The sequence below is a fragment of the Paralichthys olivaceus genome, chromosome 2, assembly GCF_024713975.1.
Source record: "Paralichthys olivaceus isolate ysfri-2021 chromosome 2, ASM2471397v2, whole genome shotgun sequence".
Lineage (NCBI taxonomy): Eukaryota > Metazoa > Chordata > Actinopteri > Pleuronectiformes > Paralichthyidae > Paralichthys > Paralichthys olivaceus.
In genome coordinates, this window is record NC_091094.1 from 6707881 (window position 1) to 6735588 (window position 27708).

The 27708-nt window shown below is 42.6% G+C and overlaps 1 protein-coding gene across 1 annotated transcript in view; it reads left to right on the forward strand.

Moving 5' to 3' along the window:
- LOC109635541 (plexin-A2) overlaps positions 1-27708 on the forward strand; it is a 72990-nt gene that overhangs the window by 6691 nt on the left and 38591 nt on the right. The window contains exons 2-4 of the mRNA XM_020096800.2: positions 5484-6830; positions 9332-9514; positions 21256-21390. Of these exons, the coding sequence (XP_019952359.2) occupies positions 5607-6830; positions 9332-9514; positions 21256-21390 (1542 nt within the window). The 5' untranslated portion in view covers positions 5484-5606. The remainder of the gene's footprint in view (positions 1-5483; positions 6831-9331; positions 9515-21255; positions 21391-27708) is intronic.

The window sequence follows — 27708 nt, forward strand, 5'->3', positions numbered from 1 at the left end:
CGAGCTGCATGGGTTTTCATCACGGTGCTGGGGGTCACATTGACTCTCCCCCTCTGTGCTCATCATATATGCAACATGAGGGCCTCTGCAGTTGAGGGGAGCCTGCTTGAGGTCACCATTAAGCAGGGAAGAACGACAATGAGATTTATGGACGAGGAGACAGAGCAGTGGAGAGGGATGGGAGGAGAAAGGCATGCATGGTTAAATCTGACTGTGGCAGCAGTGCCCTTCATCTGGTCCCTGCTCTTAACAGCAATTTCAGATATATGGTACTGTATCTGCATGTATAATGCATATGCCCTGGGATAATGGCATGCACTGCAGAGGAGGCTGCTGGCTGTGTTGTGGCGATGTGTTGGAATTGGTCCCCTATGTCACATTTGCCTCTGTCCAGGTCCCTCTCAGTATCCTGCAGTTATTAGGAGCAGCGTGTGCTGCGATGACATAGTGCCGCTTTACTGTTCCCTGCAGATGGCCACCATCAAAATTAGTGGCTGGCTGGAGAGTCCTAAAGGCTGCAATATCTGCACTATCTACCAATAAACCAAACAACAAGAATGGAAAAAAAAAAAAGCAATTACAGTTTGTTTCTGTTAATATGAAACCATGCTGACACACACATGGACCATTCCAGAGGAACGTACGATAAAGCAAAATGAATAACAGTAATTTACTTTGGTTTCTAGTGAAAACTCATATGAAAGAACAGTCATTTATCTAAATACTGGGTGTAAGATTGTTTCTGCCTGACAGAGAGAAATGTCCAGAGGATGCGCTGCTGTTTGAATTTACATTGTAGAACATAATGATGAAAATTAGCCACAGGCCAACTGTCACAGAACTTCACTGATATCCTGTGGGTATGTGCAGAATGAGCAGCCACGCTACACATTCTGCCCTCAGAGGCCCGCGTTTGTGTTTTTTCTTTAACGGGGGCCGTAGGAGGCGGGGCCTCTCGCCCTGGGCTGCCCCTCCACAACGCAGCCACAGATAAAACACGGTGGACTGATTACAAAATACAGCTTATTCTAATAAACCCCACACCACTCCCTTGAGATTGAATATGACATTCACTTAAAAGTCATTGTTAATAAAGACGGCATTTTCATGTCCTAATTCCCCGACTCATCACTGTAGGTACCAGTGACAGCCCCTGGCTCTGGCTCGCCGGCTCCCTCCTCCTGCCTGTCTCTGCCACGTTTGACCTACTTCTGTCTCCACAACATTGTAAACAGTTCTACTAATTGCCTTCATTTATTCATTTGGAAGTCAAGTTCTGTTGCGGCTGGCGCCCTCCAAGCTCATTCATCTGTAATGCCTACAATGCTGGCCCTCCCCCCACATTGACTCGTCCATGTAGATTTGCAGAAACCCCCCCAGACAAAAGTATCCCATCAGGCCCTGGGAGTTTACACACTGTAAGTGCAAATAAAAATGTGCAGGAGAGCGAGAAGAAGTGCTGCAGCCAAATCCTCAATGAATCTGAAATCACCCCCCAAGAAGGAACTTCACTAACTTCCATTAGCAGATCTGTGTTAAACACTTGTCTCTGCCTGTAATTATGAGGACAGATGCTGTTATGATTGTCGAACTTCCCTTTTCCAACCCCATGGTCCAACAGTGTTATTACTTTTTTTGTGGCCTTATAAATCTAGGCCACAAAAAAAAATCAACAGTTTTGTATCACCTCTGATGTGGACGACAATGACTCCAATTGTTGACTAAGTGTGAGAACAGAGACGTTTCTTCTGACCTTTAGAAAGATCATAGTGCTATCTGCTGACACAACTCCCAAACTCACACACAAATCGATAATCCAAAACGCAAACAAGTTGAAGTTGAACACTTGTGATCTGTGATGTTTGTGCTAAATGTGTCTCTCTTTTACGGGTTTATTTTGTGCTGTTTGAAAATGTAATTACAGAAAAGCTCCAGTGTGTAAGATTAAGGTGAAAGGGATCTATTGGTAGAAATTTAATGTAGAATAATCTTCATGATGTTTTCACTAGTTCATTGTAGTAAAGGTTCTTTATATTTAAATACTTTATATTTACATCGAGGGGAGCCTCTCTACGGAGGCCACCATGTTTTTTACATTAGTCCAGACTGAACAAACTAAACACCTTTTGAGTTTTTATGACAACTGAAGCTACCACAGGTTCTTTTTCATGTTTGGAAGGGGAGGGTGAGGTGAGGGGTGTTCAGCTGCAACATGCAATTTCATTTCACTAGATATCACAAAATTCTACGCACTGTGCCTTTAACTTTTTTAATTATTTGTAAATTTACGGTAAAGATTTTTTTTTGCAGAGCTTCGTACAATCAAATTTGAGTAAACAGTGACAGGGATGCATGGACAGTTTAAAATAGAAATATCCCCATTTGTACATTTCAGTTAATCTCTGATGACAGATGGGTCAAACAAAACAGAGATGTAAAAAAAAAAAAAAGAAAAGCTTCTGTCCCATGAATCATGCCTAACTGGGCACTGCAGACGCTCTGACAGCATTTCACCCCAATAACAGCTGAACCCATGGGATGGATTTGGTTCCACTGATCGTGATCCGGGTCAAGGGGTCGAGTCTGTGCAGCACAAGAGGCGGGCTTCTCCCTTGTCTGTGCGTTGCGATTGTGATTGGTGTCCCCAGAGGCCCCAGCAAACCGTGTTCCTGTGCGCGAGTGTGAATGAGTCATGTCTTGGCTGGAGCGTGTCTGAGTGGCGAGGCGGAGAATTCAGCGGGGAGGACTGTGCAGGGCGAAGAGCTGTCTCTATAATCCAGGGTAAACACTGAGCAGCATGACTGCACGCCTTAGACGTGACCAAAGCCGGCAGAACAGAAATGAATGAAACGCCGAGGCTACTGCCGCTTGCCTGCATGTTCGCCCGGCTCCTTTAGCCACCAGCACTTCCTATTTCATCTTCTTGTTTTTCTCCAGTCTTTTGTAATTCCTCTGAGGGTTCGACTGGAGACTCTCAGCAGTGAATTAACCTCTGGGTGGCACTGCTGGTGTCTGTTGTTTAAGGTCATGCATTCAAGCCTTCCTCCCCAAATATCATTTGTTCTGCTATTTGCTGTTGCACCTCAAGAGTGCTGTCTTATTTATTTTTTGTAGCCGGGAACAGGACAGCTGCAGGTTGTGACGAGACTACAATGCAAATTACACCAAAGCACCGCACCTGGAAACATGTAGTGTTATTTCAAGAATGTCCGTTTGATGCTGCAAAGCAGAGGTAGCGACAGGCCGGGTTGATTTAATTAACAGAAAATTCACTTCTCTGCTTCTTTTTGTTGCATCACAAAAATATGCACAAAGGATTGAGTCAGATTTCTGTGTTCTAACACGCCCACTTTGAAACAACTCTATTGACTTACATCCCATTCCAGCATCGCCTTTCACACGAGAACAGTCTGCATCAAATCATGGTCAAAAAAGGTTTGCACTCCATCAGTGTAAAGGTTTCCGGTGACCAGTAATTTCATTATTTAAAAACAAGCGTGTGAATACCGCGAATAATTTATATTTCAGTTCACCCATAAGCTGTCAAAGCATTCAGATGTCACTGCTTCCTCTGAAAGCATTTCAGAAATATCTGAATACCCCTTTCATCTGCATATTCCACATGGACAAATGAATGAGAATTGTGGCAACGTCGACACAGAAACTGGTTCAGGGACTCATTAGCCTGCAGGGCAGATTCAGGGGGAATTTACTGGACACCATTTCACCAAAAATACAGAATCTATTACATCCAACAGCTTTCAGAGAACTAATAAAAGCAAAATGAGTTTTCTGTGTCCATTCAAGAAATAAATTAAGCTTTCATCCAACATTTACAGCAGGGACAGATACAGATAGTGAAAATCAGAGCATCTGAGATTGATTCATGTAGGAGTGGGGAAGTGTTTGTGTGTTGAAAATGGAGAAAAACATCAAATTTCAGATTCAAAAGCAGCGAAACAGTGTGTGAAACATATTACTCTTCTGTGGCCAATTACTGGTGGAGTTGCTCACACACTGAGTCTGCCAAATTGAGCAGAGTAGGTTGAGACACTCAAGTGACTTCTCCCCCAGTGTGAGTGCGGTGGGGACAGATGGACGGGAGACGCTGGAGTGGAGCTGGAGTCGACCCAGCCGGCTCAGTGTCAGTCCATCCGCTTCATCCCTGGCTCCGACTCAACCCAGCCGGACGTCCTGTTAGCGTGCCAACGGAGAGCACCCACCGCTTCATGACCCGGGCGTTAGGCTCTGACATGGCTGTCTTCATTTAACCTTTACTTATACCAGGAAGTCTTGCTGAGAAAACACCCATGTTCGCTCTGGCCAAAAACCACTTGCCTTTGAGCTAAAGTCATCTTGCATTTGGCAGCAAATCCATAAAGGACATTTTAAGACATTTGACTCAGACAGGAATACTATTTATTCTTTAATTTTTAAATATCATTAAAAGAGTGTGAAGGAGCGTCTGGCACAGAAATGGAGAGGACAAAGAGGGAGATAGAAACAACCTTTGGGAGGCAGATTGGAGAAGCTTCTAGCAGCAAGCAAACAGGATGATGATGTTGGTGTCTTAATTTATGGTCTGTCCTCCTATGCAGGCAGTTTTATAACTCCATTAATGGACTTCAATGAAGTAAGAATGCATGTGAAGCCATTTTAACACAAAGCTTTTGTTGTTGTCTGTCTTTATTTTTAGGTAAAAACACGTTTGCTTTTTCCAAACGTAAAGCACCTTGCATCAGATGAAAACATCGATCCCAAAATGGTTATGACAAGGGACACAAAAGCTGTAAATGCATCGCACATCCTTTGCCATGCATCTAACCCATCCATCCTTCAGTCCATCATGCATTTGAGGGACATTGTTTGCCCCCCCGGAAATATCTACATAAAATATGTTAATGAAATTAAACACGGAAGTGTGAGCGTGGATGTTGCCTGGCTCTAAATCTCTAATGACTCCCTGCCGTCCCTGGAAAAAGCCTGATTAATTTAGGAATGTCGGCTGCAGTGGAGAGTGATTAATTCCTCTTGGATTCAACCATTTAAACGAACAAGGCAGAGGGGAGAGAGGAAAACAGGGAGCCCAAAATATGGACTCATAATTAATGCATTTGGATCATTTAATTAGCCACCCAAACAGAGGGAGAGCACAGCTACAATGTGTCACTGCTTTGTTCAAGTAATAGGCCACACTTAGTTCTCTCTTACAGACAGGCAGATATAATGAGCCCCCCTGTCGATAAGGGGGATATTGGGCCATCTCTCAGCCTCGTACATACGAGGAGACAGTTTGAACAAATGCTTACTTGTTTCTTTGATGAGACATGAAAGACAAGTAAGCATCTCTGACTAAGCAGAGATAGAGGGGAAAACAAGGTTTTTTATGAAGTGTCTAATGACACCCTGAACGAACACCTCCACTCTGAAAAGAATCAAGGATATTTCGAGTTTAAAACAAATGTCTCTTTTTCCTCTTTCAGAATGATGTGAAGATCACTTACGGAGGACAACACCGCACTTCAGCTCATCTTTTCCAGATTAATCCTGCTCCTTGCTGATACACGATTCCCAGGGGCTGGTTTGAGCCTTGTGTTTTTTTGGGAATGGGGACGTGCTTGGATAAAGGATGGACTTACTGCGGCCCCACTAAAGGTCACGGTCCTCCAAAGGTCATGTTGTGGCCCATGGCACTGTGGCTATTGACTCTGATCTCTGTAAATCAAAAAACGACAGTTGGACAGACTCTGAATACCTTTCAATCAGAAAGGAGGGAATGGTCGCTGAACCACCTGACTGTGCATCAATCCACTGGAGCTCTGTACATCGGAGCTGTAAACCGAATCTACAAGCTGTCGTCTAATCTCACCCTCCTGGTGTCCCATGACACAGGACCAGAGTATGACAACAAAGCTTGTTATCCTCCTCTGATTGTGCAGCCCTGCTCGGAGCCTTTGGCCTCCACGGACAACGTTAACAAACTGTTGCTCATCGACTACTCTCACAACCGACTGCTGGCTTGTGGCAGCCTCTACCAGGGCGTTTGCAAGCTGATGAGGCTGGATGACTTGTTTATCCTTGTGGAGCCCACACATAAGAAAGAACACTACCTGTCCAGTGACAACCAGACGGGGACAATGTACGGGGTAGTCGTGCCCTCGCAGGGTCAGGATGCAACTCTGTACATTGGCACAGCTGTTGGAGGTAAACAGGACTACTTCCCGACCATCTCCAGCCGCAAGCTCCCTCGTGACCCAGAGTCCTCCGCCATGCTGGACTACGAGCTTCACACTGACTTTGTTTCATCTCTCATCAAAATCCCCTCTGACACACTGGCACTCGTCCCCCACTTTGATATATACTACATCTATGGCTTTGCTAGCGGCAGCTTTGTCTACTTCATGACCGTCCAGCCGGAGACTCCAGAGAACGGGATGCCTGCAGGCAGCTCCCCTGGCGACCTGTTCTACACCTCTCGTATCATCCGCCTCTGCAAAGGTGACAAAAGGTTCCACTCCTACGTGTCACTTCCTGTGGGATGCGTACACAGAGGCGAGGAGTACCGCCTGCTTCAGGCCGCTTACCTGACCAAGCCCGGCAGGGTCCTGGCAAGGTCGCTCAACATCAGTGCTCAGGAGGACGTGGTCTTTGCTGTGTTCTCCAAGGGACAGAAACAATACCACGACCCTCCAGATCACTCAGCCCTCTGCGTCTTCACCATCCAAGACATCAACACACGCATCAAGGAGCGGCTGCAGTCCTGCTACCAGGGAGAAGGAAACCTGGAGCTGCACTGGCTGCTGGGCAAGGACGTGCAGTGCACCAAGGCGGTAGGTAGAGAGAAACACAGACAGAGCACGATGCTCATAACATCATGTTGTGCACAATATAATTCTGGTCACAGAGTTGTAGACATTTGCATCCACACATGTTTAGACTAACAAACCCACATGGTGGTGAGCAGCTCTGGAATAGCTTTACTAAATGTTGGCTCTTTGAGTCCCCTCCTCTGTGCGATGCATTGAAGCCTAAATAGCTGATAGGCAGAGCGCCATCACTGTGCTGAAGTCACCATTCAGGTTTTCAGAATCCCATGAGAGCAGAAGAGCTGCAGGAGGTTAATTCCACAATGCTAATCAGAAAAGTGTGGAGCTTTGATTTCATTCAGGGGTTTGGGCACTGACCCCCTCCACCATTTCTCCCCATCTCCTTCCTTGTGCTCTTGTCCCTGTCAGCAGTATTCGAGCCCTCTGAGACCTGTTCTTGATCTTGAGAAAAGGGCTTTCTTGTAAATGTCCAAGTCTGCGCCTTTGTGAAAGCTATAATTCTGCATAACGAGCGGCTTTTCATGGAAACGAGTTGAAAGCGCACCACGAAAACAATGATATTCATCACATCCACTGCATGTACATTTGTTCCAGCATGCCATCAAATAAGTAAGATGTAAATGTATTCATGATGGCAACTGAGGGAGGAGAGATATACATGATAAATCAATAATCAACTCTTGCATGGAGTTAACTGAACAGCTTTATATCTAAAATGAAAATGAAGAGCTATGTTTCAGTTTTGTTAAGATGGGATTCTTTGGTTAAATTATTAATTATTCAGATTGACTCAGTTTGAAAGTGCAAAATAACAAGAGTGTACAGGCTCTAGTGAAGCTTTAGGCCAAATACTAATGCCCCCAATGACAATGCAAACATGCTGATGTGTAGCAGATATCAAATCACAACACAAAAATCACTGAACTTTGACATTTTCAGACATGAACATTTTCTGAGGTTTGCCTTTCACATATAAAGAACGACAACAACAACAGGAACATTGGCTGCAGGGTAGAGCAGCAGAAGTCAGGACATGACGAATAAATTCCACTCATGAAATCATGTGTTTTTTTTCTATGGACACCAGTATTGGCCCTTATTTTGAAAAGCTCTTGAATCTTGACATTATTCATCTGCACCATCTACGTCCAAGCTTCTCTTTTATTCTGGGATATTTGGATTCTTTTTGTTTTTCAAAATTTTTGTGTCTGTTGCCAGTTAGACAATCATTAACATGCCCACTGGCTGTGAAACTTCCTGTGGAAATCTTCTGTATTTAACTGGAGGGCCTGCAGGAAAAGTTCCCAAAAATGTCCAGAGGAAATTTGGATTTATATTTTATAGCCCCGCTGGGATTTTCAGGAGAATGTCCGGAGATCAGTGCGTATAATTTATCCACAACAAAAGACCAAAGATCAACCTGATGGTGACAAAAAAGCAAAAGTCAGTGTTTCACTAAAGTCACAAGGATGAATCCACTAGAGACAATGACTGAAAGATATAAGATAGTTGTTGAGAAATGTTCGGAACAACTGAACAACATATCAACACTGCCTGCCCAAGTCTAAAAGTGATATTATTTCAGCACTGAAATGTAGATAATAGTTTCTGATGCTCTTTTCCAGGGGTTATCTTAAATGTGACATAAAAAATTCAGCAGACTTTTGTGCCGAAAAGTTCTAAGTCAGATGTTAAAACAGATTTCACAGATGTTTTCTTTTAACAAGACTGGAGGTCAGAAACAAGAGAAAGAGAATGGCAGTGGTGAGATGTGAGGTTTGTTTACGCTGGGATCACTTTACCGATCACATTCAGTAAAGCTCAGGAACGCCACTTGATGAATGGAAAAGCGCTGTGAGGCAAAATATGTGCATAGGAAGCGCAGGAAGTGAAATGAGAAATTAGCTGCCCTAAAAAGTAAGACTTATCAGCTGAGTGACTGACAATTAGCAAAGGTTTGAGGTGCATTTCAGCAGATGTACAAGGACTGCTTAGCACGCAGCTCCCTTTTATGCTTAATCAAAACCTGACATCTCTTGTGCTGCGTGTTTGTATGATGTCAGATCAAGCGATTTGAAAAAATTCCCAGAAACGGCCGCAAAACACACAGCGTCTCTGGTGTTTGCCATCAGCAATTAGTCTTCTCCGCAAAATCCGACTGCTCCGAGGCTTGTTGATAAACGCAGCAGCCCGGACCCCTTTGAGGTAACCGTTTTTACCCCTGAAGATTGTGCACTTAATGCATGTGAAGCTTACGAAACGTCAGTTTGAATTCTCTTCTTCTATTTGCATGTGTCTACAGTGATCGCAGTCATTTTTCTAGCTCCTACTTATGTTCCTCCCCCTCTCTTGTTACCCTCATCTCCCCTCCTTATATCTGCCATCCTCACTGCTCCTTCCTTTCACTCTCACCTTTTCTATCCCTCCTTGTTTTCACCTATTCTCCTGATTTTTAAAACACTCTGCCTTCATACATCTTCACCCCTCCCGCTCTCTCCCTGCAGCCTGTTCCCATCGATGATCACTTCTGCGGCCTGGATATCAACCAACCACTGGGGGGTTCTCAGCTGGTGTCGGGTCAGACAGTCTTCACCGAGAGCAGGGACAGGCTGACCTCCGTCACCTCCTACATCTACAACGGACACACTGTGGTCTTCCTGGGCACCAGAAGTGGACGACTGAAGAAGGTGAGGACAGTAAACAGACACATCACAGCCTTTAACCTGTTTTCATCAAAAAACACTCAGGGACTGTCTGGTTGTTTTCAGTAAATTGATATCTCTCAAATGCAGCCAGGCTTTTTGAGGACAAATTGGCAGTTGTGGCTCAGGTGGTAGAGCGGGTCACCCACTAAACTGAAATGGTTTGGTGGGTTAATTCCCAGCTCCTCTAATCTGTAAGTTTAAGTGTTGTTGGGATAGATATCTAACCACACATTTCTTCTTGGTCTAATTATCGGCCTTATTTGTTGCTCATTTGTTCTTATTGAAGACAACAAGCTTTAAACACAGGCCAAATATATGAGTTCATTTTTATATAGATCAAGTAGCTTCTTAAAACAGCTGAGCACTGCAGTTTTTGAGATCATTACTCAAATAAAAAAGTGGCCTATTTCCAGCTGCAGATTTGGTGTTGTGTACCTACAGTGAGGCAGCAGAACAGAGCATATGGGACTAACTGAAAATAAACTACAGGACCCATGTTCATTGTAATGAAGGGATGTATAACCCCGTGCAACAGTGGATTACTGAGGGTTTTTATTAGACTTTGGACGTGTGCTGCACAAAGGAATAAAAAAAAAAGGAAACTTGATCGGGCACTGGCAGCACAGGCAAAATGAATAGTTTAAATCCATTAGTTGGTTATAATCTTTTAATTGGATTTATTAAAATTGAAAATGTGGAATATCTCCAGGTAGGAAAACACAGCTCAAGACTCTTAAATGTATAACATGTAACTTTGGCCACTATAGAGGCCACTCTATCAAGACAATAACAAAAGACCTAGTTTGATGACATCATGAAGCAGCATGGGATCATGGGAGTTGTCGTTAAGATGGACGTAGGCATTTTAATGAAGAATTAAATTATATCTTTAAGTTAGACTTCAGAGTTGTGTGTCTTAAGAGAACCAGGAAAAAGAAAATCACAAAACATCAGATAGAATTTGAAAATAACTTTAAAAGAAAAAAAAACACAAGTTAGATCTGAGTAAATAATAATTACAGTCTTTGTGTTTTCTTGCGCGTCATGAGGCAAAGGATTTATAGCAGTACACGTGAATCGGTGTACTGGATACATGTAACATGTAAAAATTTCACATCAAGTACACAGACATGACGTTCAGAATCAGAGAAGTGGCTGTTTAAGAGCTTTGTAATGCTAAAAGCCACTCAAATCGAAATCCACCGGGACTCTAGAGGCACTGGAGCTGCATAATGTCGTGTTTCTTCCAACTAATACAACAGAACTGAAGGGACATGACAAGTGCTTCAGTTTTGACTCAAGTAGCCGTGGATGGACATTTACATCATTTCATTTTCGCCTGAGAGTCCAGAGCTGCATGATCACTGAACTTTTGTTCCTCTGCATAATGTCCCGACACAGTCATCATGATATATTATACTTAACCAGGTATGCTAATTAGGTCACTAATTGGGCATATTATGGTGTTAATTAGTGTTAATGGATTAAAGACACAAAAACAGCCTCGGATGATGAATCTCTGTGGTGAATTCCTCCTGGACAGATGGTGAACTACATTACATGGAGTTTAAGGCATTAAAGGTGTATTCTTGATGTTCAGTTTCAGTTTCATTCACAGAACATCAAGCTGATTAATCTGTGGACTCATGTTGCGTAGTCTGGGGATCAAACTGAGGTTTCATTTTGTTGAGTTTAAATCATTGAGCGAGACATAGTGTCAGTGGATGGGGGTTCTTATCACCCCTGTCAGTTTGCTGGTTTGTTTGTCATCAGGATTATGTACTGAACAGAGCTTCAACAGTCTTAGTAGAAGAATGGGCCAAGACAGAACCCTTTTTTTTTTTTCCACAGATTTAGTCAAAGGGGCAGATCCAGGAGTTTTTTTATCATGTGGTTTGTTTTGTTTACATTTTCACTGCTTTCTCAGGGAATCATTCATGGATCTTGATTAAAAACATCAGGCACATTTAGGGGGCTGATATCTATGAGTGTGTGCAGCTTGATTTAATTTAAGGGGACAGTTGGGCCATTCTTGTTAATCTTTGTTACCAAACTGATGTGCAGAAAACAGGCATCTGTAGGATCCTTTTACACGAAACCCCTAGAAATAATATGACCTCTATATCTGAGAGGTTCATGAAGTTGATTCAGCTCATTGTCTATCATGTTTCCTTTTAACTACATACTGTAGCGATACATTAGAATCACGGTCCTATAAGGGTCACTGATTGATCGCACCGGACTGACTTGGTAGCACCGTGGGCTCTTTTTACTGCACAGTCATACAGCATGCAGCTGACTGTTGTGACATTAGCCTGCGGGCGTCAGTCTTATGAGGAGCATGCTGTCTGACACTCAACACACACACACAAACACACACACGTCCGGTTTGGGAGAGGAGATAGCATCAGTGCAGCTCTTTCATCGGATGAGCCACTGGGAAAAAATGACAAGATAGCCCGACAGAAAGAGACAAAGAAAAAAGAGAAACAGTGAGAGAAAGACTGGAGATTGGCCGAGGGAAGAAAAGAGTGTAACAACAGATACACAGTTCGAGCGACAGAGATATTAAACAAGAAAAACAAAGAGAGACAGAAAAGAAAGGTTGACCAATAAAACCACGGAGGAAAACAATGTTTTGTATGTGCTCAGGAAATAAGGAATGGCTTTGGTGAGCAGAGTGAAAAATCCATCATAACTGTGTTAAGTACTCAGTGTCTTAAGGCCAGAGTGTGTCATTACACTGAGTGAACATGCAACGGTGACTCAGACTCCCAGGAGCCTCCACAGAGCACAGGGTCACCACTCCAATCCTATTCCATCACCCCCAAATGGACAGCGGAGTGGAAATGGGGCATGACAATAAATGCCATCAATGGATCATTCCAGCAGCAGGGCCATTGCAAAGGTCAAGCCTGCCATAGGAAGGGTGTAGCTGGGGTGAAAGGTCATGGGGATAACCAACAGCCTCACCGACCAGGCTCCATATGGATGTGTCCATCAACATCCCTTGATCAGGCTGCTCGTGTTTCAGATATATCACCATCTGCAGCAGTTTTCTTGCCTTAGGTGGTTGATTTGAGTGCAGTAATGTGACCCTGCGGGCAACTCTGAATAAAAAAGGGCTTCTGCACTTTGCATGATGCGCGCTAATGAGGTGAATCCAGGTAAAAGTGATTATCTTTCACTGATCCTTATTCAAATCTATTCCTGTCTCAAGGCAGGAGGTGCCGACACATACAACTTCCAGTGGCACCGATGGCATAGTTTCAATTTGTTAGCAAAAATACTACAATTCTAGTGGGAACCGCTGAGGGCAGGATTAGCATTTCAGTCAGTGGAGTCACGTCAGGGTTTCAACCATTTACTGCGACAGGGATTTTCAACAGAGTGTCATGCTATGGTTCTGCTCATGTGTCTCTGAGCTCAAAAAGACACTGAGCCGAGCCTGATACACAACATGCATTTTTCGGTTTGGTCTATTCTCCACAAACATATTAAATATACATAACATGGGTACTATTGAAAAAATAATCAAAAGTCATATAAGGTCAATAAATCCTCAAAGGAGGCAGAGAGAGATGATTTAAATTCATTTGAGTTATATATTTATCTTAAATACTGAATTCTCAACATGGATTGAATAAACTCAATCATCAACGCTGATCAAATCAAATCAGAATTATTCTCATGCTTCTCTCAGCTTCATCATACAACCTGCAGAGAGGTGGTTGCTGAGCTATTACCTTTATAAAAAAATCCTTTTTAACCCTGTTTTTTCTTTTACTGAAATGAAAGAAACTTAAAATAGAAAGTGACTGATGTCACTAGTGAACCGTGCAGAGAACCTTGCACTGCGTTGTGCATGTGTGAAAGGCAAACCACAGAGAAAATCCAGACCCTATTCCCTGGAGATCCTCCGCAGGACATATAGCTTAAAACTAATTGTGTTTCTGCCAGAACTGCTGAGAGGCTCTATTAACATTATCCCACATTGTAATAATAATAAGAACAACCAGAAGGTCACTATCAGCTAATCTAAGATGGTGCCCAGTGCCAAAGGGAGTCAATAAACCATTGATATACTTTACACTTGATGATGTAAAGCCTTAATAGTCATTAATTAAATTTCAAAAATTGGACTAAAAATCACTTTTGTACCTGAATTAGATTATTATCTGTTGATTAATACATTTTCCCGAGCCAATTCCAAAAACTACACAGAACAAACATCCTCACCCCATCTTTTGCATCCCATTCCTCTTCAAGGACACAACATTTTCTATCTCTGTGCTACTGTAACAGGTAAATATGCAGCAAACACACTGCGGAATGACATCATACCTTTGCTTACCCTGTGGCTGCCTTAAACACATAACAGGTGTTGAGTGGAATTGATTTTCTGAGGAAATGTTTCTGCAGAGCACAGTGATGCTGGAAAAAAGAAGTGTTGCACCGAGCGAAACATGACGCTTCTCTGACATCGTGAGTATATTTAGAAGATGGTGCAACTCTAAACCAAGACGTTTCCGTGCATCTCGATCCAGAGGAAAATCAATGATGTCATAGCTGCCAGAGAGAAGCCACTGCGCTGTTTTAATGTCTGATTAATCTTTTAATCGGTGCCAGAGGACTTCACCTGACGCAGACGATGCTCTAGACAGACGGGAAACGAAGAGTAGTGGTTCAACAGACTGTGCTTTAAATGAAGCATCACACATTTGAGCTGCCTCAACACTGCTCTTTTAGAAAGCCTCCGATTCCTGTACTTTTGTGCGATAACTCTCTCGGTGCTGGTAAATATGATTTGGTGGATGCTTATAAAGACGGGTGCAGATTCGAATGAAATACCCAGGACCATCACATTGCCTCAGTGGCTGCTGTTACTCAGAAGCCGTATTCCTCTAGAAGTGGTCGAAAATGTTAAGCTCATGGCAAATAAAGCCTTGGTCAAATACTCTCATGTGCAAATAGTGGATTCATTATGGCTTATTGAGAGCTGACCGCATGGGGAAATTCTCCAGCGCATGGCTAAATGACTCAGACTTTTCAAAGTCACGGTTTCTATGGAGAGATTTGGTGATTGAAATCATTAGAATAGACTTTCAGAGGAGGGGAGGGGCTCTGGCTGAATAGGTGTGTTTGAAAGGCTAAATTGAAAGGATTTTCAAAACTGCATGAAGGGAGATGGACCTGAGGGGGAAAAGTCCTCCGAGCAGATTGCTATTAGATGTCTTAGTGCAGCTGAAAGAGTGGATGGTATTATGAAAGGCTGTTTTGTGATAACGCGTAAAAGGTGTCCAACTTCCTGATTTCTCCTGACAACCCTTTTATTTGGCGGCTCCATCTTCTTTCTTCCCTTAGAATGGAAAAGCCCTGTGGCTGCTTTGCACTCAAGAAAATGAAGACCATACGGTTGCCATGAATTGTTCCACTGTCCCCCTCCCACTGATTTTGTTGGTGGGCCATGGGAACCTGATAAACAATGGGAATGATTGCAGGGACAGGGGGCTGTATGGAGGAGGACAGGAAACAGAACAGGAAATCATGTCCTCAAGGAGAGAGAAAAGAAGTCAACAGGCAGAGACTCAGAGGAGACTGTGGTCAGGTTGAAGAAATTGCGGTATGAAGACTTGGAGGCCGGCCACGCAGCTGAAGGTTAGAGTGAGCTGAACATTTGGCTGCTGCGACTGAGAGGCCTTAACCCCCAACAACACACATAAACGCACACAAACACGCCATGACCTCTTTTCCGACTCAGTTGCTGGTCACGTTTCGGTACGGGCACTTGCCAGCATACAGCGTACTTAGTGGCCGTGATCAATTCAGCTCTCTTTGTGACTGCAGTTAATGTGATGGCTGAATGATTAGCCGGGTCCTGTAATACACATCTCCACCTCAGTGACCCCTCGTCCCCACACCCCTCTTCGTTTTCATTACAGCGGCACAGTTCTCTCCTCAGCTTTGTCTCATTAGAATTCACAGAGCCATGATAAATCTATGGGATAATCAATGCCCGCTCTCCACGGCTGTCATCCATGATCGGACCATATGCACAGTCACTCAACCTTAAAGGCGGCCAGTTGTCTGGCCCTTCTGTCGCTGCGTGCCCCTTGTCTCAATATTGAGTCAAGCCTTGGAGCATCCACAATGAATTCTGTGCCAAAATCAGTCTCGCTTACAGTCTGTGTACATCTAGTTTGGGTCTAGTGTTGCGTGTATTTTCATTCTGTGCCCTGTTCCAGTGCAATGGAGGATTTATTTGTGGTTTCCTGTAAAATTGTAAATGTTTTACATTTGGTGGCTTGTAATGTAACGGTGGGTGATTTTTGATGGTGTCAGATGAAACATGAAATAAATGTGGTTATGCCTTTAGTTGTTGCTCCGACGTCGTGATAGAGCTTCAAAGATGTGACTAAAGATAAACTGAGAAAAAAACTACGACAGTGTCAAAGGTAAGATTGACACATCTCATCATGATCCTTCAACCTATGTCTGTCAACTAGCCAATAGTAAAGCAGCATGTTCCAAAGGTTACTCGTTTCATGCCCCACCCCTCCACAAAACTTCCTGGGAATGTGTTTAGTTTATAGTTTATAGTTTTTGGCATAATAATTCTGACTAACAAACCAATGACAACTCCTTGTCAGCGTTAAAGGCAGCTTGTTCCTTTGCCACAACCAGGTCCACATTTTCCTCCTCGCCATCTTTGGATTTTTTTCTATGCACACAAATACCACTATTGCAATTCTTGCTTGGTTTCATTGTTTACTATTGTAGTCGTAAAGATGGATGACAGACACTCATCATGTTTAATTCTTGTGGATACATTCCGGTGATGACTTCAATCAAACAACACATTTATTTTCATCAAACAGTTGTGTAGTGGCTGACGTGAAAGTGAAAGAACCTTCTAGAGTCTCAAGTTGGACAGACTTGTGTTCAGAGACAGATGAAACCCATCAGAGTGGCAGATTGGGAATGGTTGGTTGACCGGAGTGCACCGTGCCTACTGGGTGATCATCCATATGTTTATGTTAGATGGGTGAATTTGAAGGGCGCAGAGCGGCTGGCCACATATGGACACACTTTTTTCAAAGATTGGACGGCCATTACCGCATAAACATAGCAATCATCTGCTCACAAGGTTTCCCAATCTGCGGGGGAAAAACATAGGTTCAGGGATGTTTCCATGTATACTTCCTCTCAGCATGAATAAAACCATCATCTGACATGAATCATCGAATCAATCCCATATGTAAATGCTCACGGGAAAACCGGTTTGATGGGTGTATTGCTCATGCAAGCTCCAGCAGCTTTACGATGGAGCCAACCCGGCTCAGGCCAAGTGACATCTTAGAAGTCTGGGTTTTTGTGTTTTCTTTGGCTCGCACAGGATGAGAGCGCAGCCGAGCAGTTGAGATGAAACCCCGGCCATGAGAAAGGGAGGTTGTTTTCGTTAAGAGCACACGGGCTCAGGTTGCAGATCTGTTTGTGGAAGCCACACTGAGCTGAGTTGTTTATATCCATCACAGGTTCTGTCAGGGAATTTCAGCAGCGCAGAGGATATTGTTATTGCCTTAAATATTATTCATGGTTTAAATATATATTATCATCATCAGGCAAGCTGGAGAGGGAACGGAATAAGACGCCAACTGAGGTCATATAAACATGTGGTATTAATGGCAAATCAGTTCAGTTACATGACGTGGACCACACAGAGTTTTAAAAAAGGAAGTTTACTGAGGAGGATGTTACCACTCAATTACTGACCTTAAATAGATGCCTCAACTACTTAAATGAGAACCCATTTACACTTCATTCATCCTAGGCAGGATCAAAAGTCTGAGAGCTGAGGTCGAATGCAGCTATGAAGTATTGGAGATGAATAGAAGTCTGAATGCTCTGCAAATACACAAGTGTGGAATATGGAATTACCTATGAAGTGACACCAAGACTCAAATTAACTGTTTTTCATAAGTTACAGGAAAAGTGATTGCATAGAAAGTGAAATTGCTCTGACCTTTTATAAGCCTAACCCAATCACTGAATTCTCCACGGACAAAATATAATTCCCATCTTTTCATGAATAGTTTGCAAGTTAAACTGTCTTTATAACTAAGCTACCAACCTGCAGAGGTTTTTGGCAGTTGCCACTCTCTGAACTGGAGAAGGATCAGCATTTCAGCATTCACGGTGCATTTACAGTCTCCGATTAAACTAAAACCAATCTGCATGTCTTTGAAATGAGGAAGTACCTTAAGAACATCCATGTAGATACTTGGAGAACATGAAAAGCAAGACGTACATGCTACTCACACGTGTGATGCAGATAATAGAAACACATATATGTGACGTAATGTATCAAAAGTTAAACTGACATAGTGAGAATGAAACATGGATAAAACAGTGAGTGCTCATGTGTTGCTATGCAAGTGTACACTCAGTATTTGGATCTAAAACAGTGCAACATCCCTGTGCGTCCGACACAAAGGTCAGTTTGTATTGAACATCTGTATTGCAACAAAGAGGTCTTTCTCTTCTTTATTCTACACTCATTAATTGGAATGGCTGGACAAAATAATAGGAACACCTGTCAATATACCACAACGAGTGCCACAAATCACAGCCTCCAAAAACGATCGAACAATTGAATCAACAGGATTTAGCGAAGATTTCGGTTGTATTCCTTTTAGCCACATGTTCCAATAAACTCACAACTAAGTGTGTATGTGTCTTTGTTTTGCCGGAGTGCCTAGGTGAGTGTGTTCATGTGTGTGCAGCTTTTGTGTGTCCTTTACAAGCAGGCTCATTATAAAACCAATTAAACCTGCCTTACTCTCATTATGGAGCTGTGGGGCTTAAGGAGAGATTGAGGACCTGTTGTGCCCCCGTGGGGATTCTGCCCGGTCAGCCCTGTTTTAAATGATAAAACCACTCTTAAAGCTGCTGAAATCAAACACCACGGATCGGTCACGATGGCTCAGTGTTTGTCTGAGTTCATCCCTGCCCCCCTCGATCCTCGGTCACCCTCATCATACCCAACTTAGAAGGAAAAACACCACAAACCACATATACAACTTGGGAAAAGAGGATTTTTTAGTTTCCCCACAATCTGGTTTCTATCTGTGCTATTTATGATATTAGGAGTGTGGGAACAAAAAATGTATACTGTAATGCAAATTTTGCATGGGACTGTGGAGCAGTTGGATAAGTCGTAGGAGGAGGAGAAAGACAGAAGATGGGACGAGGGAGAGAAAACAGACAGTTAGCGAGCTCTGAGATAAATCGGTCTATGAAATAACTATTTAATGGGATTGTGCTCGGTGTGGAGGTAATGACTGTCTGCTGAGAGACAGACTGTCCCTCTATGATGTGGAATCAACTGACACACATCAGATGTCACTGTTGTTCTCATGACTTGTGTGTTGGTATGCAGAGGATGGCGCCCAACCTTCCTCATAACCCCAAGGTATCTTCCCTCCCACCCACAAAAAAAACAACACGCACTTGCGTTTGAACAGATTTTCTTCCTCCCTCCTTCGTTCTCGGTCGGCGGCGCTGACGCTCTGGGAGGCACAGCTGCCTGGAAGGTGGAGGCGTGATTGATTGATGAAGTTTAGGTGCCCACGGGATCCAATCATGTAATCAGTTTGTATTGAACGACTGTCCCCGCTGAGCAACTGCTGAGGCTCTGCCACCACGTGTGTGGAAACTAAACCTGGCACCCGTTCAAAATCTTCCGCAGTCAAACTTGATTTGCGGACGGCGAGGTCGCCTAAAGCCACGTGCCAGGATGCAGGCAAGGAGGACTGGCATAATCGCACCGCAGACGTTTCGCAACACTTCCACGATTCTCTGCTCCAATTCATCATTATTGCACATTTATGTTAATTATTATGATTGAGAAATTAATTCAGCTTCACTGTAATTGAATCACATGGTTAATGATCCAATCTCCGTGGAATTAAATAGGGCTTCAACCTGGGTTTGCATTGCTAATAAGGTTTTTTTTTCCTCCAGCTATCATGCTTTATTCAGACTTTGCTCTCTCATTTCACACTTAGATTTCAAGTGTCAACTCATCGTTACTGTGTGATGCAATGCACATCATTCCTGCACCAATGGTGAGAGATGGGGTTAAAAAATTCAAATAAAGGTATTTTTATGAAATAGAAAGAAATGTAGGAGCATTTCCTGGCCCTTGGGGCTGCAAAGGACTTTGGGTAATGATAATGAAACATAAAGTAGACAAATAAGCAGGTTTGTTACAACTCTTTCATTATATGTAGAGTACAATGAGTGGGTCGTTTATAGTGGCAATAATAAAGGTTTTTCAGCATACTCACCACTTTAAAAGCATTTCCACGTCTTCACAGAGCTGTGCCTTTCCACAGCTCTGAAATCACTACGCCACTTACAACAAAGACAGACCTGCTTATTTGTTTGCATCGCTGTAACAGCAACACCTTGTTTGCAGTCAGAGGTGGGAGAGGAGAACTGAAAACTGTTCTCCATGCTTGCATTTAATGAGCCCCAAAAGACGGCTGCCTGAAAGTCACTCCAAAGTCAAATTAAGGCTGAGCTCACTGAACATGTTTCAAAACACAGCTGCATCATGGCTGGAACCTCAGGGGTGGAATTAGGTCAGTCGCACCGTCAACTGGACAAGTGAGTGAGAAGCAGCGGCTCAGACTTACTTTCCTCTTCTCAGTCTCAGCTTCACAATGAATTTAGTCTCTGTACATATTATAAAATAGAATATATATCATATCTTTTTCCTCAGGCTACAGTTAAGGACAGAGGACAGACTGTCAAGCCCTATGAGGCAAATTGAGATTAATGAATGGGATATACAAATAAAAATGGATTAATGATATTAACAAACTACAGGAAACTGTTGCGTCAGAAAACCAAATGGAAGCTGATTTACTTTTGGTTGAGGCCCGTCGTTCTGCATCTTTCAAAACTTTGTGCTAAGTTGGCGAAAAAACATCAGACCCTCTCCTTCACTGCACCTCATGGTAAAACACTTGATGAGTAAATGTCCTGAAATTTTTAAGTTTGTCTCATGCCTCTTTTCAACGTACCTACATTTACTGTATGAACTATCGATGCAGTTGTGTTTCTAGTTAGGAGCGATGTTGTTTCAGTGATGTACTTCCAAGTCCTTCTCTTTCATAAACAAATGAACAGGCTGTTTATTTATTTACTGGAAGCAGCTTCTCTGTTAATGAGCTAATGTTCTAATTGATTACCATCCAGCAGAGAGTTTGTTTACAACTGATAAGTCCTTATCAGATAAGTCTCTTTGTCAGCATAGAATAAAATGTAAATGGCTCGTACAAGAGGACATAACGCAGTGTTGTAAAATCTGGAGAAATGGTCTGACTAATGTGGAGAGAGACTTTGAAAGGTTTTTGCCAGTGTCGTGAATTCAGCAGGAATGCAATCCACCACACGGAGGAGTGTATAGGTTTTTATTTGAAGTGGGAAAATATACCACACTTCAGAAGATAATAGTAAAATGCTGATGGTGGTGATCCAACTGAAACAAAGCTGTCTGTGTTGTATCTTATTACAATTAAAGAATACCTCTTCATCCAATTCCACAAGCGTACAAACGGAGTATTACAGTAGAGAAGAGATGTCACCTGACACATGTACAGTGACCACTCATTGCTCATCACTCACCGTCTCTGTGTTTGTCTGTGTCTCTAAAGATCAGGGTGGACGGCCCTCTGGAGGGAGGAGTGCAGTACGAGACAGTGACCGTGATGAAGGATAGCAGGGCCATCCTCCGGGACATGGCCTTCTCTCTGGACAGGAACTCTCTCTATGTCATGTCTGACAATCAGGTAAGGAAACGCCCGCGCTCCGTCGCCACTGTCAGGAGAATTATTAAGCCTGTGATGCAGTGAGGAGCGAGACCGCCCGTGGGTTCAAGCCACGGAGACATGTTCTTGAGAGAGACACTGTATGTGAGGCAAACTTTAAGTTTAACATGAGAAGGTGAGGTGTGGAAATAACAGACATAAAGATGAAAACAATCTCCTTGTCTAATCACTATTCCTTGAAGAAGAAATGTGGAGCTCAGACAATCATGTAAGGAGGATTTAGATCTCTTCACAACAATAGCTGGGTTTTTTTTTCTTCTCAGGAGCAACGAGAATGTTGGGGCGCTTTAAATGTTGCTGCTGAAAAGAAATGCAATTGTGGGACGGTATTTGGTCCTTTTCTTTCATAAAGGATGGTGCAGCGTTTCCTACGCTGAAGATGATAAAGGAAGCATTGCAGATTCTTCCCTTGTCATTTAGAGAATTCAAACAGCTCTTACTATAGAGGCCACTGAAATACTTCTTGGTCATTTCACTCAGTTGGGAACCTTCCTAAGCCAAATGGATTGTTTAAACGTACCGGCTGTCTCAGTTTAGTTTTCAGCCATGTCTGTTTGATTGTTGCTTGATGTGTGGGATTTGTTTGTGGAAGGATGTGGGTCAGGGAAGAACCTGTTATATTTTGGTGTGGACCCAGAAGATGTGGGGGATGTGGGGGAAGATCCAATAACTTTTTCACTTATGTTTACATTGCGTGACGTTTTTCGACATTTTCTCCATTTTCCAGGGAATAATTAATGGATTTTGCGGAAAAATATCAGGCTCATTTAGGACCAATCCATGAGTTTGTTTAATTCTGTGCAGCTTGATTGACTTAATGGGGACGGTTGGGCCTTATTGACGGAGGTATGCGCTCTGCTAAGTTCCATTCAAGCTTCTTAAGTATTAGTTTGAATCTAATTTATTGGGATGCTGCAAAAACTAATGTTTGGCTTTGGTGCACACAGATCACAGCATTACTGTTAGCATTAGCCTCATTGTGTATAGTCTGGGAATTAGCAGTCAAACTGTTTTAAATCAAAAACATTAATTTATGATAAATGCTAAATTAATTCCATTTATTTGGAATCCGACCAAATGATTAGAACTTATCCCCCGAAACCCGATGTGGCAAATCTCTAACATTCACACACCGTACAGTACGTCCACAGTGGGGATTGTTAAATATGCAGGCTGCGCGTAAGGGGATGGACCGCTGCTCTAATTACTTATCCATGCGAATCGACTTACAGTGCATGCATCTTTTGTATTCAACACACACACACGCACACGCACACACACACACATACACACACACACCATATAAAAACCATTAGCAGCTTTTTCTGTGTGGCTGTATCCCCCCTCATCTGCTCCTCACTTGGCCCGGCATCACAGAGGCGAGCAGTTGTTGTTGTTGGACGATATTCCTGCACTCATTGGAGATAAGAGTGAAACAGTGATAATCACTTTCAACTCCCATCAAGTGATTATTCTGGCGTGGCTGCATGGCACTGTGAAATGGGATTAGGTTTCAGTTTGGCCAAAAAAGAAAAAGAAAAACCTATCACTGCTCTCAGTTGTCTCCTGACTGCTGGAATGTATTGAGCCGCAGTCAGGACCGAGGCAAAGGCCACTGTGACAATTGCAGCTGTGTCATTTATTTCACAGAGGCTCCAAAGTCTTTTCTTGGACCTTGAAAAAGTGTCTGGGAATCCATAAAAACACACAAAGTTTAAGAGAACAAGCGATGTCATCTGAGGAAGCGGGGGGAGAATAGAGACGGTATTGTGTCTGGTGCTGTCTCCTAAAACAAATCAAGGCAGCTCTTCCTTCTGTGTGATAGACTGGAAGAGACAGGGCATCACTTATTGATGAGCGCTGGTCGTTTAAGAAGAAGACACATGCTTCCTTCAAGAGGATAGCCGGCTACTCTCTTCACTCCACCTTTAGTGACACTTTCTGTAATAACCGAGCCAAAACCAAACCCAGCTTGGCCTGGCGTTTTCTCTCAATATTAGAACAGCTCTGGCTTTGTAGCCCTCAAGAGCTTGGAGCAGAGTAAAGCCTTCCTCTTTCTGTCTCCCTCTTCATCTTTGCTCAGCTTTCCCTCCAGACTTTCCCTGCACTTGGGGTAAGGAATCCCCCGGGGAGGGGCCTTCGCTCGCAGATTTCACACGTTTCCAGTGGAGCCCAGAGATGAGAGATTTTCGGATTCCTGGGAGCCAAACAATACAGGAATGATGTGGAATGAGGAGCGAGGCACAGACAGATTTGGCTGAGATCAGCCGACCCTTGTGGAATAACAATGAGCCTCTCTGTCTCCTGCCGAGTGAAACACGCAGGGTTAGCATGATGATGAAGAGTGAGGAGAGAAAAGAGGGAATCAGTGTGTTTCTGTGCAGAGACGTGCATTTTGGTGTGTCTCTCTCTGTCCACAACAAAACATCATTTGGGAACCATTATTGATATGAAAAAAAAGTCTTCACAGCATTTAATCCTTTTTCTCACTATGTGCCTTTAGTTTGATCATTTCCAGGAACAGGAATACTCAGCATCCAAACACAAAACAACCTCAGTGAATGTCACCCGTCTGTCTGTGAAGTGACGGCTAAGGCTTTAAACGTTAGAGTGGGAGGGGGAAACTGCTGCAGGGTTTTTCCAGGGCAATCTCTCAAAGTGCCACTCTGAAAAATTTAAAATCACTGCTTGAAATCGCACCCATCCACTTCTTTGTCTGTCTGTCTGTCTCTCCTCCTTCACCTGAATGTGATTATTCTGTTCAGCAGTGTTTCCCTACCTCTTCTGTACCACCACAGATTTATCACATGATAAATTCAGCACATCATGTTCCAAACAAGGCTGGATTACTAATCGAGCAAAAAGGGTTACCAGGTTTACTCCAGATCAATTGTTCTCGTTCATTGGTCATTTGGAGGTTTTTTTGTTTTTATTAATCTCAGATTTGCAAGAAGCTAAATACGCTTTCTAATCATAACATGAAATGTCACATATAGATATTTAAGTCTTTCAAGGAATTCAAAATAGAAACCAATCTGTATTACATTTGTCCATAAATTCTAGTCATCTAAAGTTTATTTTTTATTCTTTAATATGTACCAATTCAAATGTAGTGTATAAAATTCATTATGGTTTTTAATTTTAGAACTCACTTCATTCAACCCTGTACAATGAAATTAGGTCTAAATACAAAGCATGAATAATAAACATGCAAAACAGTTTGCAATTAAATCCTGATATTACATGTGTTGATGAGTCCTAAACACAAAATCCTGGACATGACCTGATATATCCAACCAACAGTCATGTGATGGTTGGTGGATTTTCCAGAGCCAGACGTAAGATATATGATGACAGCAGTGCAGCGAATCTAAAAGCCTGCATGCTCATCTGACAGCATTGGTAAAGTTACAGTAAATCCGGATGAGTGTTTAAGTGATAGAGCGAACTGGTAAGACGACAGGATCGAGCATTAAAGCAGGGGGCGCCCCAGATGTTGTGGAAACATAGAGATTTTGTAATTCCCAAAGCTGGAACAGTGGACATGGTCGTCATCCAATCCTGCCATGTTACGGCAGAGACAGGAAAAAAACGTTCAATACCAGGAAGAGTGAGATGTGGCCTCCAGGGAACGGAGAATTTTCTTTGTTTGCTCTAAATGATCAGTTTCTCTTGAAGGAAATTATCCCAGAGAAGACAAAGCAAACAAAAGCTTGATGAGAAAAGTACAGCATCTGGTCATGAATGATGTATGAGGCATCCACAGCATATTGAACATGAACGAAGGCTCGATTCAGCTGTCCAACGGAAAGTCGAAGTGTGTGTGTTGTACTGTGGTGTATGGTCATCAACAGAATAAGAACTGTGAAAAATATCACTATTTAAACTAACATGAACCATTATGGCTGCAAAACTGTAGATGATTGCACAATCCTTCCATTTAGGTTTGACCAATTACATTTACATAATGGGGACTTTCATCGGGATGGACACAATTACAGGAACACCTGCTCTATTATACCATTCAATACAGAGCTGAAGTCCCAGCATCACCTCCGGGCATTTTATACCTTCACCAAGGATGTTATGTTGTTTTCATTGCCCTTTGTTGGTTTGTTTGACATTTGCAGGATTACTAAAAAAAAAAACCTGAGCAGATTTGAATGAAATTTTGTGGAGGAAGGGCCCATTAGATTCTGGGTTAATAATTATAATGATAGAAATTACTTCCCATCATATGCTATTATATTTACCTGTCATTATGAAATCTCATGATTACAATGTTAAATTATAGAATTCAGCCTTAGTTTGTATGTTTGAGATATATATTTTTCCTCTGTGCTCTTCTCTTTTTGTCATTCACGATAAAGCAAGGATGTTAAAAAATTATTTTAAGAGATGCTTCGTTTAGAAAGAGGAGATTCTTTAACTGCACAGATAATTATGTAGTTGAAGTGAGCAGATGTTTCTTCAGACATTTGATGTATTATATGTAGATATCAGCAAAAATATCACAGGATATACATCGCCCCTCCAAAGCTTTCATTTGTTATTGTGTTTTATGTAAAAATCCTGGTGGCCAGTGATTCAGACTCAAACCATAATCATACTAAGTGTGTGATTGCAGTCGTGGGTCATTGTTGCATCACCGTACCTGTCTCTCTTTCCCTCTCCCTGTATGTACGATCTGTATCTAAACTGTTGGTATGCAGTTAAGGAGAATTCAAGAAAAGATCAGGATGAAACAAGAACACCAGCTGACAGAGAGAGGGAGATTGATCAGCTTATCCACATGCTGAGCTGCTATCATAATTACTATCCTGTGAACATAAAACCTGAGGATATCTTATTTGAATTCAGCGTGGTGTGCTCCTGCTCGGGTCAGATCCACTAAACAAATCAACTCTGATGTGCAGCAAGAGCTTCACATTTGATTTTCAGTCGTGCAGCAGAAAGCAGAGGATCCATAGCTCTCTCCTTGTTAAAGGTCAGGCTGCCAAACGGCCACAGACCAACTTTGTTAGTTTAGACGAGCTCCAGCCCACAACAATTCATGGATTATTCCTACTGCGTCAGATATGGACTTTAAGCTCTCGGCCCCACCCGCACTTCAAAATCATTTTGCTAATGGAATGCACCAAATGGGTTGTGAACTGCTGGGGGAAAAAAAGAGAGAAAGTTATTTTGTGGGGAGCTGCAGATAATCCATTTTGCCAACACAGACCTGAGAGAGCACCCACTTATGCTATCAAGAGCACCGGAGACACTCTAATCCATAATCCACTCTTCATTTGTGATTGCTTACATCAGGAAATTGCTTGCATCATACGTCCAAACCGAGAATAATAACAAAGTATAAAATAGCCAGGCTCAGGCTGCGGCTCCAACCTGGTTTTGTATGCAGGGGTGGTGCTGGCTGTGCGACAGCTAATGGAGAGCTTATGCTTTGCCAGACGTGCACACACGGATGTGGCAGCGGTAGTAGAGTGTGTGGTTGTCTGTCAGTTTGTCTGTGTCTCTTTGCTGGCATGAGTTCCAGTGTGTGGAAAATAGCAACACAATCCTACACTGTGTCCTCACAGAGTAATTACCATTGCACGAGTCCACAAATGCTTTAGTGCTGCCAGGTCCTTTATCAAATGTTAGAAAGAAAAGTTAAATAAACATACTGCTGCTGAAAATGCTTTTCAAATAGCTGCGGTATCATTTCATGAGCTTTCTGCCATCTGAGAAAAAAAAAATCAGATAAATCCTAATGTGGGCACAACTACAATACTGCATGTTGCAAATTTGTGTCAGTGGCAAGAAGTAGAAAAAAAAAGGGGGGTTGTTTTCCTCTGGGATATTCTACAGTGTGTACTGCGATGAGGCTTCCATATATTGCAAAATAGACAACATGATGAAACTGGCTTTGGTCTCTCCTCATCAGAAGTGCTTATTATTTCATCAGAATGTTTTGGTTGCACGCCTTCGGTGACCTTATTTCCACTCCGTGGCATTTTTAACTTTAGTCACACAAAGAGTTGGAAACTTTAATCACCAGAATGACTTTTACATAAAGGTAGTGAGGAAGTCCTCCAGCGTGGAAGTGTAAATTCATCTCCCCTTGGATGAACTGTACATAGACTCCATAATTTCTAAGGTAGCTTTATCTATCTATCAACCAACCAACCAAACAACTATTGTGGGGAAATATAAGCTCCTTGGCGGATGTTACCATGTATGTGGAACTTGTAATAATAATCAGATTTATATACTTTTCTAATTATGTGCCATGAA